Source organism: Paramormyrops kingsleyae, chromosome 7 (assembly GCF_048594095.1).
Source record: "Paramormyrops kingsleyae isolate MSU_618 chromosome 7, PKINGS_0.4, whole genome shotgun sequence".
Lineage (NCBI taxonomy): Eukaryota > Metazoa > Chordata > Actinopteri > Osteoglossiformes > Mormyridae > Paramormyrops > Paramormyrops kingsleyae.
This window is the reverse complement of record NC_132803.1, coordinates 8,168,984-8,184,300: the sequence shown is the minus strand read 5'-3', so window position 1 is coordinate 8,184,300 and position 15,317 is coordinate 8,168,984. Positions and strand designations below refer to the sequence as shown.

Below are 15,317 nucleotides of genomic sequence, written 5' to 3'. Positions count from 1 at the left end.
GTTGCCAACTACTACGCTGGAGTTCAATGTCGCTGGATCTATCATGAAATATTTGTGCCTAGAAAGGATGACTTTCAGGTCTTTATGGGTATTTATATGTAAAACCTGTAGAACTAGGCTGTCTGGTTAGCTGGTTGGGCGTTGAATTAGCGTCACTCATGATGTCACATATGGAGCCTCGCTCCAGTCAACTAGTGACGCCGTTGCTACAACCTCTCTCAGGTTACCGCAAGAAGATGGCGCAATTGCCCCACCGCATCTTTCCAGCTGTGCTGGGGATTCCTTTGTCGCACCTGCACCAGAGGTGCATTCCTTTGTCGCATTCCTACGGGCACAAAAAAAGCAATATTCAAAATGACAGGGCTTAAGGTTACCTGGCGAATCGAAAGTAAAAACCTGGCACCGCACTTACCTGGAATGCGAAACTACAGAGATTACAGAGAAAAGTAACTGCAGGGCTGGGTTGGCGGTCGGCGGTCGGCGGTCGGTGTTGACCGTGTCATAGCTGCTGATTATTACTCAAAATGAAACTTAGCAAAAATCTGACCTTTGGAAACTGGGCATAATTTCTTCTTTTGTCCAGTTTCTAGTCATTTGCTCTTAGTTAGGGTGACCAGATAATCCATGTCAGGGAGGACACTCTGAGCCAGGACAGGAATTGTAAATTACCATTTCAATTAAAAGGACCTGGATTTCACTTTAGCACTGAGTTCTTGCTGTGTGCTGATTGGTCAGTCTCCTATAATCATACATGAGGCACTAATGTTAATGTGAAACAGCTGGATGAGTCTTTCAGTCAAGGAAACAAACCAGTCAAAGCACAAGAAGAGCTGAACTATTTAGCCGAGCACAGTAGCCTTTCAATTTGAAAGTAGGTTATAAAACCCAAAGTAGCTCAAAGTGTCCTCCCTGACATGGATTATCTGGTCACCCTATTATTAGTTTCTAAATTGTTTACAACAGAACAGCCAAATATATGTCGGCTAATGGTTTCAGTGTACCCAGTATCGTATTTTGACATATCACTATCAAAATAAATATATATCGATCGCAGATAATTAATATTGTTTCCTTTCCGGTGAATTATACATTACACGTTGTTATATCGCTGTTTTGCTTAATTACGTTTATTATGGAAACCCAGTGTATTAGATTAAAAATGGGCAATTTGATTTTACCCGAAGGCATTAAGTTTTTTGTCTCAAACCTGTGAGAAGACAGTAAATGACAACCAATGGCGGGTGGTGGTGAAAATTGCCAAACCGATTAATTCTCCTTTCACGTCCACTCTGCAGCACGTCGTCATTCTGTGGTTTGGGCAGGTGATTCACTAAAAAGCTAATTACCTTAAGTCTCATTTAACACAATGTGCGCTAGTGACACCTACTGGTGAATATACTGATGGCAAAAATGGGGCTTCAGAGAGACAGATAATTGAAACGATTCGGATCTTTCAAAGCCAGAGAGAAGCATTCAGTTTAAGTGATTTGTAGTGCTTGTGCACTAAGCTTCTGTATTGACGATGTGTCAATTTGGACTTAAGTGTCCCACTTTCACCTGTTACCCGGACGGAGGCAATGCCACAGGAAGAGAGGGAGACTTGCAGGAGCCAAAATTAAACTGAGGAAACAGACTCATCAACCTCCGCTTCCAAACATTCTCCTGGCTAATGTTTAATCCTTTAACACCAAGTTGGACAAACTGATAGCCAGACTGACTTTTCACCGTGATATTACAAACTACAAGGAGCCATCATTCACTGAAACCTGGCTGGACCCATCTGTTCCGGATGCAGCCGTCTATCTGGGGGGCTTTTCCCTCCATCGCCACGACAGAACAAAAGACTCTGGTAAAAGTAAAGGTGGAGTGTGTGCTGACCACACCAGCTGCAGTTCAGGGTAGGTGATCTATCTAAGCAGGTTTGGGCCTGGCCAGTAGTGTGTGGCTCAGTGTGCTAAGCCTTTGTGCCTGTCATCAGAAGGTGACTGGTTTGAGCCTAACCTTGCCACTTTTGTGGATCCTTGAGCAAAACCCTGTGTGCCCTTTGCTGTCAAGCTGCTGTCACCTCTAGAGGGCAAGTTGGGGGTCCTGTAAGAGAATTTCCCATGGGGATCAATAAATTATCTGTTTATGTTATTATTATTATTATTATTATTATAACTTGGATGGGAGACCAACTAGGGAAGTGGGTTCCTGCTGGAAGAAGAGTTGGAGTGGCTGACAGATTAGCCCATCGTGTGGTTTGTGTGGATCCCAGGGCAGTGATGGGGACACTGTGCTGTAAAAATGGTGCCGTCCTTCGGGTGAGATGTAAAAAGTAGTAGCCCGATGTCATGGCCAAATTGCCCACTCTGGTCTCCGAATCATTCACTATGTCTAACTCCTGAATTTGCTCCTGCCCCATTACCACCTTAGCTACTGTGTGGTGAGTGTACTGGTGCAGAATGGCTGCAGTCGCATCATCCAGGTGGGGGCGACACAGTGGTGGGGGTTGAAGTGGCTCCCCTTTGGTTTTGTAAAGCACTTTGGGTGTCTTGAAAAGCGCTTTATAAATGTAACATTCATTCAATAACTTTTGTTGCACTGAAATTATATCAACATCATGCTCTCTGGAGTGAAAACGCTGGATAATGCTTACATATTCTTTCGGGATGGCTACAAAGCCCCCCCCCCTCTGCAAGTCCGATCCCACCCCCATCCTGCTACTGCCCACCTACAAGAGGAAGCTTTAGCAGGAGAAACCCACTTTGTAGAGCTGGGCAAGTAAATCGCAATTGTTACGTCATTGTTTTTCCATCACAGACTGGCAGTTTTTTCTCGATGCTGCAGGGGGCGACATCGACCTCGATGTGGACTATGTTACTGGCTACATCAAAAAATGCATTGATGATGTGGTTCCCAAAATCACTGTCACCACCTACCCAAACTAAAAACCATGGGTAAATAAAGACGTACGGAAAAGCTTAATGCCAAGGCTGCGGCTTTGACACATAAAAAAATCAGATATGACCTCATTATCGTTATCAAAGTAAATTTGCAAAGTTCAACTACAAATCCAAAGTGAAGTCATATTACCACAGCAGTAATACCCAGAAGATGTGTAAGGGATTAAGCAGAACCACAGATTACAAACCACAATCAAACCCACAAACCACAGGACATTCTGCTTTCCACCTTGATGAGATAAATTCATTCTATGCTTGTAAATACCGACAGTACTACTTTAACACCAAAAGAGGGTTTGCTCTGGCACAAACCTTTAGCAAATCTGGTCCTCTCACTTATACACACATTCACACGCTCAAGAAAAGCACGTGTGCACATACATATTTATGCACAAGCATCTCACAGAGTCATTCACATGCAAACTGTCATTCACACACAAAAGTTACACATACATTTACTGTTGCATGTAAATAAGAATGCAACTTCAAGTTGGTCTGTTAATTATGTGAAATAATATTTGGTTAGCGCTGCTGCCTCACAGCAAGAAGGTCCTGGGTTCAGTCCTGGGTCCTTTCTGTGTGGAGTTCGCATGCTCTCCCCAAGGTCTCCCCAAGATCTCCCCAAGGTCTCCCCATGGTCTCCCCAAGGTCATGTGGGTTTCCACCAGGGGCTACGGTTTCCTCCCACTGCCCAAACGCATGGGGGGCAGGTTGATTAGTGAGTCTAAATTGTGTGTGTGTGTGTGTGCACTGTGGTCTGTTGGTTCCTGCCCAGGGTTGGTTCCTGCCTGTGTCCCTTGCTCCCAGGATAGGCTCCAGTCCCCAACATGACCCCAGTTGGGACTGAGTGGTTACAGTTACGGTGATGGAGGGATGGATGTTATTGCCATGTTCATATGAAATATTTCAAAACTGAATTATTTATTCAAAACACAGGATTTTTTTGCAATACAGTAGAATGCTTATTTTTTGAGCTTATTTGGTTTGGGATTTACTGTGTTGTAATGTTTAGAACATTTCACATTAAAATACTAAATAATAAATGTAATCTGTTCTTTGCCTGTAGGTTATTCCAGCGCATATCATGCAATTTTAAATGCTGTAGTTTTACGGAAACATACTGGTAGTATTTTACCATACTTTATTGGCAATTAGTAATTGAAATTACCAGAATTTAATGTAAATAAAGATTACAGTATAAAACAGTAAAATGTGAAATTAAAGGGTATTACAGGGTATAAATGAGAATTACAGTAAAATGTGAAATTACAGGGTATTACTGGGTATAAATGAGAATTACAGTAAAATGTGAAATTACAGGGTATTACAGGGTATAAATGAAAATTACCGTAAAATGCAGTAAATAGAATATCATGAAAGCTGAAAATGACTTTTTTCTGTGACAATAAAACTCTTGAACAATAAAATATTGTTCATGGCAAATTATTCTAAAATTAGAATTATTCATTGTCAACTTTTTGCCAATAATTTGCCATAAATTTTACAAGATTTTTTTTCCAGTGTGATGCATCGCTGATGTGTTTTATCTCTGTCCAGTATTTAGCCTAAAGGTCTGATACATCCTCAGACCTCTCTAGACCGGCCTCTCCCTCATTATTGGCTGGCCTTCCTTCACCGTTCACCTCTTTATTTCTGTGGACACACTTATGGAAGTAGAACAGTATTCCTATTACATGAACTACTGCAGCTATAGCAACTGTAGCAACTGCTACTGCTCTTACCAAGTAAATTAACATGTCATTACGTTGGCAAATCTGTAGTTTATCAATAGACGTCGCCCCCTCCCTGAGGATTAGTGTCAAATGGCCGCATTTATCACTGCTGTTATGCCATTCCATCAGTCTCACCTCAACCACTGAACCATCAGACCCACCAAAAGTCAGAGACAGCCAATCAGATGTCTGTGAGCAGCTTAGTGCATCATCCTGAGACAGGAAGTCAAGGTACAAGATATCTGTGGAATTATCATCGGCACAGTTGTTAATAGTCAGCAGGCCATAGTGAGAAACTAACAGGTAGATGTCTTTACCCTCTCCTCCAACCAAGTAATCATCCCCGTTCACAGATACAAGGATGTCATCGCCATCTGAGCCTTTGAGCAGCGTTGACTCTGAGCCTGAAATAAGCACGTCTGAGTAAATGGTGCCAATCACATTTTCGATGTCCTTGAGTACGTCTCCCTCAGCATCTGCCTGTCGGCATTCACCGGTCAGCAGGTTGACATAAACCCCTTCACCTTTCCTGTGATCTCCCTGGTACAACACAGTGTCTCTGCCCGAGCCCCCATCCACCAAATCGGCTCCTAGCCCGGGGACAAAGACGTCGGCTCCTGAGCCCCCCAGCATGGTATCATTTCCCTCCTCTCCATATAAAGTGTCATCTCCAGAGTTCCCCATCAGGATGTCACTGCCCTGTCCACCCATCAAGGTGTCATGCCCAGGACCTCCCTCTAGGGCATCGTCTTTCACGCCACCAAAGAGGGCATTTTCCTGCCCGTTACCCAGGATGTGATTACTCTGATAGAGGCAGCCCTGCACTGTGTGAACAGTGGAGAGGTTGGCATGCAAGTTCAGATCTATACGGCAGTCTGTCTGCCTTTCAACCAGCTTCACCTTGTAAGGCTCAATCCAAGGAGTCTGTGTGTTTTCAGTGCTGTTTCTAACTGGAGACTTTACCCAGAAAAATACTCCATCACGACTCTGGAAACTTAGATGTTGATTTTGACGTCCAGTACTGTAATTGATTAGCCGAACCTGCATTTTCTGCCCTTTTTCAGTGGTGCTTACCAGTACGTCATATTCCTCAGACTGAACTGTGAACTGGCCAGAGATGAAATCTGCCTCGAACAGCACAGTGTCCACCTTCTCATCCAAAGCAAAGTTATCAATCCTGAGATTCATCCCATATTCAGGTTTCACAATGTACCTGTCACTTCCCTCTTTACCCATCAACTGGCCACCTCCTGTGAAGGGGTCCAACAAATTGTCTTTATCATTTCCAACCATGAGGTCAAAACTAGAGGATCCATACATTTCCACCACTGTGGCAAACTCTTCTTCATCCATGAACATGGTCTGGCCTGTTGCTTTATTTCTGTAATCAACAGATTGCGGGAACTTAAGCTGACCACTGCATTGGCTGAGATCGCCTATGAGTTTAAATGTTATCCCATCAGCAGACTGGATTTGAAGGTGTTGTGACTGTTTTGAATTGAACCAGCCTTTCAACAGGATTTCTTCGGTCTCATTTATAAATATTGATAAGTCTAATCCTTGACATCTGCAACTAATGAGCTCATATCTTTCTCTTAAGAACAGTGTGTCAACTACAGTGTCTGGTGAGTAGTTGTCAATGATCTTCAAACCATGGCCTGGAGTCACTACATACCAATCCTCCTCTCCTAGTCCCTGAATGAAATCGTTTCCCTGTCCTGGCATAATGCTGTTGTGTTTTGCATTGCCTATGATTTTATCATCTAAGTCTGAACCATAGACCTGGGTTACACTCTGAAATGCCTCATCACTCTGCATGTCTATTTCAAGGGAAATTTTGGATTTACTGTAATCAATACTTTGGCTCAAGATGCACTTGCTTTCGAAAAGGTCAGACTTTGTGCAGGCAACCTTGTTCTCAGAGATGGTGAAAGTCACCAAATCCTTTGTGAGCACTAGAAGATGACGGTCTGTGTCGGAACGGAACCAATTTACCAGAGTGACAAACATTTTCTGATTACGTGTCATAAGAATCAAATTATTTCTTTGTACTTTGATTCTAAAATCATGAAGGTTTGTGTCTGTAATCAACATATCAGTTTCATTATCATGAGAATGATTCTCAATGTAGACCTTTGAGTTTTCATTCACCACATAGATGTCCTCTCCCTCTCCTCCTTTCATGTGGTCGGTTCCACCACCACCTTCAATCACATTCTTCTGTGAATTTCCAATTAGCCAATCATCATGAGGAGAGCCCACAATGTTGGTCACACTGAGTAGCAGAGGCTCTGATGCATTCACTCTCTGATCCTGAGTTTTGGACATTTTGTTCACACCTAGAGCAATAAGCTTAACGGAAGATATGACAGTGGGGTTGATGTCAAACAAGACACCATCAGCTGACATCATGTTTAGGTGACGGTACTCCTCTCCCAGAAACCAATTTAGTATTCTTACATTGTGATCTGTTAAATATTGCAAAATAACGTCATTTCCTGATTTTGTTACTGATATATCACTGTAGTTGACACTGAGAATAAGTACATCAGTGGCCTTATCTGGATCATAGTTGTATATGTGAGTGTTGCCCCCAGTCTCAGGAATGATGTAAATGTCTTTCCCTTCTTGTCCCTCTACATGGCTTCTCTGAGGTCCTAAATAGAATGAATCACCCCCCTTCTTTCCATAAAGCTTGTAGTAATAATTCAACATAACCTCCATATCATGACTATCATTATTTGACTGACTGGCAAAAAAATTGTTTTCTTTATCATTTCCATAATATGTTCCATACCGCGTGTGTGACAAAGCTTTATAACCAGACACCACAGTTTTATGGCCAGCTGGTATAAATAAAAACACTTTCAGCTGTATGTCAGTGTATGTTAATTCATGTGATTCTCCAGTGCCGAGGACTATATCTTTTGTTCCATATGTCTCAATCTCCCAACATTTTTTTCCAAGACTTTCATCTGAGGATACAAAGTTTGCCATACAGAATTCAGAAGATCCTTCCTCAGCAAGACAGAATGTGATTTTCCCACCATTCCAAGAACTGGCACCTGATGAAAAATCAATAGCCTTTCTTCCAGCCTGTACCTCATGAAAACTATAATATTTTTGGTAGTCTGAAATTTGGTCAACAAGCCTACGTCCTTCCTCAATCTCACGGTAAGGGATTGTGTAGAAAAAGCTTCGCACATCAAGAGAAAGATGATAAATTCCTTTGTCAAGTCCTTTGAAAAAAGCTTCAATTTTGGCCAGCGTTCCAGCGTTCTGTGGTAGATTTGCTAATTCATTCTGGACACTCATATAAATGTCATCAATTCCCATTCGTATTACGTTTATTGCTAAGGTTAGTGGAGCTATAATTGGTGCCAGTTCTGGTTGGGCGATTTCAACAATATCCAGAGCTACAACTGCTAAATCTAAGCCTCCATCTATATATCCCAGAGTGTCCTTTCTCCGAAAGTCTTCTTCAACATTGTAAATGCCAAATCCAATTCCAGCAATTGGCATAACAATATTAAGAATAGTTCCTCTAACTGGACTCTTTATGATGTTTTTCATAGCTTTCATAACTTTCGTTTCTGAAGTTACAGAGGACTTTGCTACCGCAGCCAAAGTCATTGCTGTGACTCCATGGGCTGTCTGTAAGGTTCCCATGACTCCATGTTCTATGTCTCCACTTTCAAAGGCATGAACAGCACCCTGCATTCCCAGCATCAGTCCTACGGCTCCCACTGTTTTCCCCATAAGCTCCAAGTGCTCAGGACTCCTGTGGATTTTGGTTGGATCAGGACTGTTAATTTCAGCAACATCTCTCATGTTTTTCTGAAGTGTCTCCATGTGATGCTGGGCCTCTTCAGGCAATGCCACCTTCCAGCCTAATGTTTCAGGTAATTTCTCAGATTGTAGCTGACAGTGAAATTCTCCATCCTCTACTCTAACACTGTCTGGTTTCACTTTAAGTTCACCCAGTGTTTCACCAAAATCTCTGTCCAGCTGACTCTCAATCTGGTCACTGAGTACATTAGATGACCGGGAGTAATATGAGGACTGTTTAAGGGAATGTTCTACTGCAGAAGCTAACTGTGTATCTTGGGATGTTACACGTCCATCAAGTGATCCTCCTAAAACATTTGGTGAATTTTGGTCAACTTCATGTTTGAATGTTTTATAATCATCATTAAAATTTTGTACAACCGACTCTCTTTGTTCATTGTCATTTAGAGATACAAGCTGAAACAAACTCTCTAACATTTCATTATTGGCATCTTCTTGGTTTCTATACCATGACGTACAAATAGTTTCTTCAGCTTCTATCACTCTTGTTAGAGCTGTTTTTCTCCCTCTTTTGGCCGTGCTTGATCCAAAGAACCCTCTTTTATCTGGTGAAGTCCAAGTCCTTGCTCTTGTCATTGGATGCCCTTCAAACAGGGATTTGATTCCTTTTTCTCTGATATTATTGTCAAGGTTGCGGCTCATGTCCAGAGCCATCAGAATGGCAGGAAATGTACGGAAATTTCTAGTCGATTCAGATATAACAGATGCCATGAAGTATGTAGTAAACCATGCATTCATCTCAATAGTATTCTGAGTTTCTGATCCTGTAATGTAGGTACCTTGAAGCGTCTGTGTGGCGTATTCTGCATACGCTACTCTGCCATTGGGAAATTTGTTAATTTTACCTGTTATGTCAGGATATTTTTCATTGCCAAATTGGCTGGAAATGCAGTCTTGTATGTTCTTAATTTTTTCATCATTCCCCACCTCATTGTTATTAAGTCTTTTCCCAACAGGAAAAATATAAAGATTTTCATGTGTTATTTGATAAATCCAATCATTCAGGATCAGATATGAGTGTCCAGTTTTTACATCCAAAGTTGCAAAGTGAGTAATAATATTCAAGATGTCCTCACCAGTCTTTATTTCATAACAGTTCTCAAGAACTGTCTTGATTTCGTCCAATGAATCTATCCAACCCTCCTGCTGACGTATGTACTCAATACCGTCCCGTTCCACCTTATAGCCATTTATTACGTATGTGTTCTCTGCTGAATGACTGGGTGGACGTTTCAATAAATTTCCTAAGTCTTCATTGTTTCTTTTATGGAAAAAACCCCAAGTCAAAGCCTCAAGGTCACGGGTGTGAGGTTTTTGGTCAGTTTTAGCAACAAAATTTCTCGGATTTTCTGGCCAAAGTTCTTCATCACCAAGAATTAAAAAGTTATGTTCCTCTGGAAAAATTGGCTCACCTCTTTCACTAGATTGAACTTCTATAATTGCTTCTTCATTTTTGTCAAGCCAAGCCACTACTTTCATGTTGTCATCTTTCTGTCTCCCTACCATTCCATAAGGGGTCATTTCCACTGTTATCTTCTTCCCGGAGGGACCAACCTGCAACAGAGATCTCCGCAGATGAAATTTAGTTTTGATGGACCTGGCATGGAGCTCCTTCAGCAAGGTGCTAATGAAAACCTTATCTGACCCTAACTCACAGGCCACCATACTAATGGTTTTGATGTGGTCTCCATCTCTGTTCATGTGTGAGATGATCTCAGCCACCTCCTTGGCCCTGTATCCCCCCACCTTCATTTCTGTACCATCTCTTTTTCCATGGCCCACAACCACCAGTCTGCTGTCCTGAGACAATGTTACAGCGTCTCCTTTGATCAGTTTGGGTTTCTGATTCTCCAGCTTGTAGACAGAAGACACAGTTGGGTGTTTTTCATACAGATAGATGGCCATCTTTCGAACTGTGGGGTCATCTTCCAGGATCAAGATGTTCTGCCAGTCGTACTGAGTGGTGTGATCTACAGGTCTCTTTGGGACTTGGTACCTAGTAGTTTTGCTGCTCTGATCCATAACTTGGTAAATATGATCATTTTGGGTTGCTACCTCCAGGACAGGAGTAATACCATGTGGCTTAAAAATCCTCATGAACTTGTACTGAAACTCAGCACTGGTGTTACCATCAATGGAGAATACAGGTGCAGATATCAGCTCCGACCTCAACATCTGAGTTGCAAGAGCTGAGCCAGAATAACCAGAAAGGGTGTCTCCACTGTCTGAGGTCCTGCCAAATATCTTAACAATAGTGGTACTGACAGCAGTTGGGGTACAGGAGTCATTTTCTATACATGCTTTATCAACCTTGATGGAATAATGAGGATCTTCACTGTACTCCTGCTGTGCCCTCTGAAGAGTGTCCGTCTCCTGGTCCATGATGAGTATCAGCTTATTTCCGTAAGTGTAAGACAGCTCTGATGCCAAAAGGAGTTTATCTTCAATCTTGCTCCTCTCGATTTCTTCCATAAATCTTCTGAAGTTCTAGTACATAAAAACAAGATGATATTTACAGGAGTTATCAGTTTTCATACATTCTAAAGCTGAGTGAAAATAGAGTCGGGTATGTTGACTTTTATTCCAACAACGTTTCTGGTTTGCTTGTCTAATGCACAGTGCCCTCCATAAGGTTTGGGACAAAGACACATTTTAAATTGATTTTCCCCTCTGCTCCTTAGTTTAAAATTTTAAATCAAACAATTGATACACAATTGAAGTGCACATTCCAGACTTTAATATAAAGCGCTAAAATCCATTCTATCTTTTTCCATAATGTTATCATGTCCGGGGGGTCCAGTTAACTTTGGACCCCCAGAGGTTTTTTTTCTCCCTGCATTGGGGTTTTGGTTCCTCTCCTCCATTGTCATCTGGCTCTTTCTTTCGTTTCTTTTTCTTCCCTTTTCCCTGTTTTTCTATTAGTTTATCTATATGTATCACAACACACCCATGTAAAGTGCCTTGGAATGACTTGGGTTGTGAAAGGCGCTATATAAAAATACATTTAATTGACTTGCTCCCTAGCTATTTTTCTCTATTGGAAAGATAAATAGCTGTGCTCAGGGTATTTGTGTAATGAATATAATGCTAATAAAGGTGCTGTGCTTTTAGTACCTGCTCGTTTTGAATGACACATTCAGTAACATTTTGACATTTCCATAGGTCCTTGAAGAATGCCGTGGATGTGGTCGGTTCATCTCTTTTCATTCTGCTGGATTTCAGATGTGCAGGAGCTTGATGTACAACTCGGTCAGGTAGTCCCATCAGTCCGTGCAGCAAAGCCACATCAGGTGTCAACTCATCCCATTTTATCTCATTGAATCCTAAGGAAATAGAACAAATAATTTCTATTTTGAACAATTTTACAATCACATGCATTTTAATTTTACGCAAAATATTAGGTTCAGAATTCTGTTTTTTTCATGATAGGGCCTGTCTGTTGGATACAAACAGCTCAAATATAACATGTGAAAAATTTAAGTGTCCAGTCTCTTTGATAAAAATCTGGGCATCTTACCAAATTGTGCTGTTTGACTCAGAAGTGAGACAAGGACCATCACCCTCAGGGCACGCAGGCGTCCTTTCATCGCGGCCATCGTCCCTGCTGGCAAATGAACAAGCATTACCCAGTGTGACCTCATAGGCAAGGTCCTAATGACAGTGTCCATAATGTGTAATGGTACCTTTCAGAGGCAGTTCTGTCTTCATCAACCTACGAGACTTACACTGTGCACAGAATTATTAGCAAAGTGTGTACAGTAAGTCCTCGAGCAAATTAGGGCTGTACCTAAGCTCTCCAGGAGCGGGACTGGGCCCCCCTGGTTTAAACTATAGAAATAAGCACATACTGTATTACCATTTTTAGTGACACTACCAAAAATCCACGAATCCTCCTCATTCGCAACGGGTTCTGGAATGTAACTGCGTGAATGTCCAAGGTCTTACTGTATTTTGCTTGTACCTTCTCTTATAACTAATAGTTTCAGCCCAGATTAATCTCCAATTAAGAATGGCCTGGTTAAAAATAGAGATGCTATGTAGAATTCCCAGTAGTTAATTTTTGCTTATATACACCAAACAAAACAATTTTTTTAGTATTTCTATTGATGGTGAAGAGAGCAAAAAAATCACTGTTTCTGAATTGCCTTGAGGGTGCCTGAATCGCTAACAGTATAAGGAAAAGCACCTGAAAAATGGAAATGCAAATGGAAAGAGAATTGCCCTTTTCAAGACCAAATTTAAAATATGAATTCTTCATATTTTACCATAATAATTCTCCGTTCTGCTGCAGTGAAATACGCAGCCCTGTTGCCAGGAGTGATGTGCAAACCAAATTTATGGGTATCCACCATTTCAAAACCACACATAAGACATAAAAAATGCATATGCAGATATTAACATTCTTGAAACTTTGTGTAACTTTTATATAGTAACATTCAGACATGTCCAGCAAATGACAACTGATGCGATCTGACCGAGTAAGCTTGCTCATTGGCGAGATTACTCTGACTGCAAATTTACTACAAGTCAAACGAAGTATTATTCACAGTCAATTCATTCACATTACTGGTTGACTGAATAATTAACTTATACGTTACATTTTTCTAAGATATTTCAATCAGTCTGACAAGATGGGCTGATATGTGATGTGAGATCTTCCAGGTTTTCCTGAGTTTGAGCGCCTCTGTTTCTCTGTGTGCCTGTTTGCCTACTCGTCTTCTGACCCAAGCCTGTCTACAGACCACGAGACCCGTCCTGCCCTCTGTCCTGATGATCACCCAGCCTCCGCCTGCCTACCGATCACCGTCTCTCTCTTGCCCCTCTGCTGAACGACGCACATCGACTGACCATCTCCTTCCCCTCAACTTGCCTTATGTTTCGGACCCAATTTTTGCCATCTCAGCCTCAAGTTTGGACTCCCCCAAAATAAAACCAGACCACTTCACCCGAAACCACGCAAGTGTCCTCCTTTCCCGTGTGAAAACCCTCACACATTTCCTGTGTACTTATCATTTTCAAGACTATAAGAGCATTTCTCAAAACAGTTCATGCATGTGGCACAACACTATAGGTTAGCTGTTAAAGCATATAACTTACCCAAAATAATTAACACGTGTTAAATAATTCCACCAATGAATTAGTCAGTGCCACCAAAATTAAAACTTCAATCAGCATCGTTTTAACCATGAGTGAAAATGCTTAGATATATTGTCATTATGTCAGTGTAATTATGCTCCTGAGTGCCACAATTCTGAATGACTGTCACTTCCCAGTTTCTCATTGTCACTGACTGATCATTTTTCTTTAGCAAACTGATACTTATTCATGCCAAAGACACACTTTTCAACATTGGAAGGCTCTGTGTTACAGTATGTAAAGTTCACTGGCAAGAAAAAGCGCTTGCATGCACATGTAACTACTTCAGATCTCAAGACACAGTACAACAGTGAACAAAAAAATTACACAGCACCATATAACACAAAAAACAGTAAAATGGCAAAAAAAAGAACGACAACGAAATCATGTACCATGAGAACCAAAAACACAGCAATGCCGTATCACTGTAATTTATGGAATATATTTAAAATCATTTTGAAAGCTTGGTTAACTGTTTTGCATGAGGTGGCTAACATGATGAACACATACATATATAGATTTGGGTGTAAAATTATTACAATGGGAAACTACATAATGTATTATGACCAACAGAACTAAAGCAACTGAAAATTGTGCCAATTTTACAAAAATCATTGGCATCCATCCTGACCACTCAGTCTCCACTGGGGTCGCAGGGGACCTGGAGCAGATAGTCACCAACACACCACTGTGGGAGGAAACCCCACAGTGAGCACTGGGAGAGCGGACCCAGGATCAAACTCAGGACCTTTTTGCTGTAAGGCAGCAGTGCCAACCACTGCACCGCCCAACCATTGACATGTATGACATGTAATGATGTATGATATGTAAAAAAGAACATAGTGTATGTACTAAAACATCTGGAAATTTGTGTGAAGCAGTGAGAAATGATGTTCTGCTGTGCAGAAGTGACATTATGGTGTGTGGATTGCACTTGCTGTTTTGCAAATGTTAATTATAATTTGTGAGATGCTCAAGAGCAATCGAGAAAAACTCTATTGCCAGCCATTTGAGATGTATACAAATAAAAATACTTTAAATCCAGCAGCTCTTATATCCACCAGTAGCCAGAGAATAAGATACATTTTTTTACCAGTAATAACAACAAATAAAAATACTTACTTAAAACCCACAGGACAGTTCCAGCCTGTAACAGAACTTTCTCCTTACTTTCAATATTGCAAAACGTGAGCTGGCTGTTCAGGAACTGAATTTCCCGTAACAGGGCCACCCATGGGAAGGAAAAAAATAGCTTTTTTTTTTTTTTTTTTTTTTTTTTTTTTGGTGTCCTGTGTTGTGATCACATGCGAGGCGAGCGGGGAATCAGAGGAGAGAGAGCCGGGAATACTCTAAAACGGGGTTTATTCAGGGCAGACAGCAGACGGCAACAAACATTAATGACGGATCTGGGGAACACTAACTCAGACACAGACTAAATACACAGGATACGCAGAAAATAACAGGCAACAGGTGATCACAATCGGGGTAGCACACGTAGGTAATGAGGGGGCGTGGCACACACGAGGATCGGACGAGCCGGGGGTGACATCCTGTCCGGCAGCTTTAGCAAGCAGAATAATGGTCTGAATGCACTGCTGTGCCAGACATATTTGCTTTACCGTGAGGGGCTCTATAAACTCTGTATAGGCCCTTC

The 15,317-nt window shown here is 41.5% G+C and overlaps 1 protein-coding gene across 1 annotated transcript; it reads right to left on the bottom strand.

Moving 5' to 3' along the window:
• Positions 1 to 223: 223 nt before the first annotated feature.
• On the bottom strand, positions 224 to 14,854 carry LOC111843772 (uncharacterized). The gene is made up of 7 exons (XM_072713866.1): positions 14,786 to 14,854; positions 12,045 to 12,131; positions 11,642 to 11,850; positions 9,604 to 11,014; positions 5,753 to 5,928; positions 4,814 to 5,635; positions 224 to 325 (listed from the first exon to the last, which is right to left on the bottom strand). Exons 2-7 carry the CDS (start codon positions 12,121 to 12,123, stop codon positions 224 to 226), a joined length of 2,799 nt encoding a protein of 932 aa, XP_072569967.1. The 5' UTR covers positions 12,124 to 12,131; positions 14,786 to 14,854.
• Between the last annotated feature and the right edge of the window lie 463 nt (positions 14,855 to 15,317).

Excerpts from the sequence above, each read along its gene's own strand:
- LOC111843772 (XM_072713866.1), bottom strand. The coding sequence starts at position 12,123 with ATGGCCGCGATGAAAGGACGCCTGCGTGCCCTGAGGGTGATGGTCCTT. Across the intron at positions 11,015-11,641 it reads GTGTCATTCAAAACGAGCAG|AACTTCAGAAGATTTATGGA; the intron begins GTACTAAAAGCA and ends TTTATGTACTAG. Across the intron at positions 5,929-9,603 it reads CTGTTATGAAATAAAGACTG|GAGGTGGCCAGTTGATGGGT; the intron begins GTGAGGACATCT and ends ACCCCTTCACAG.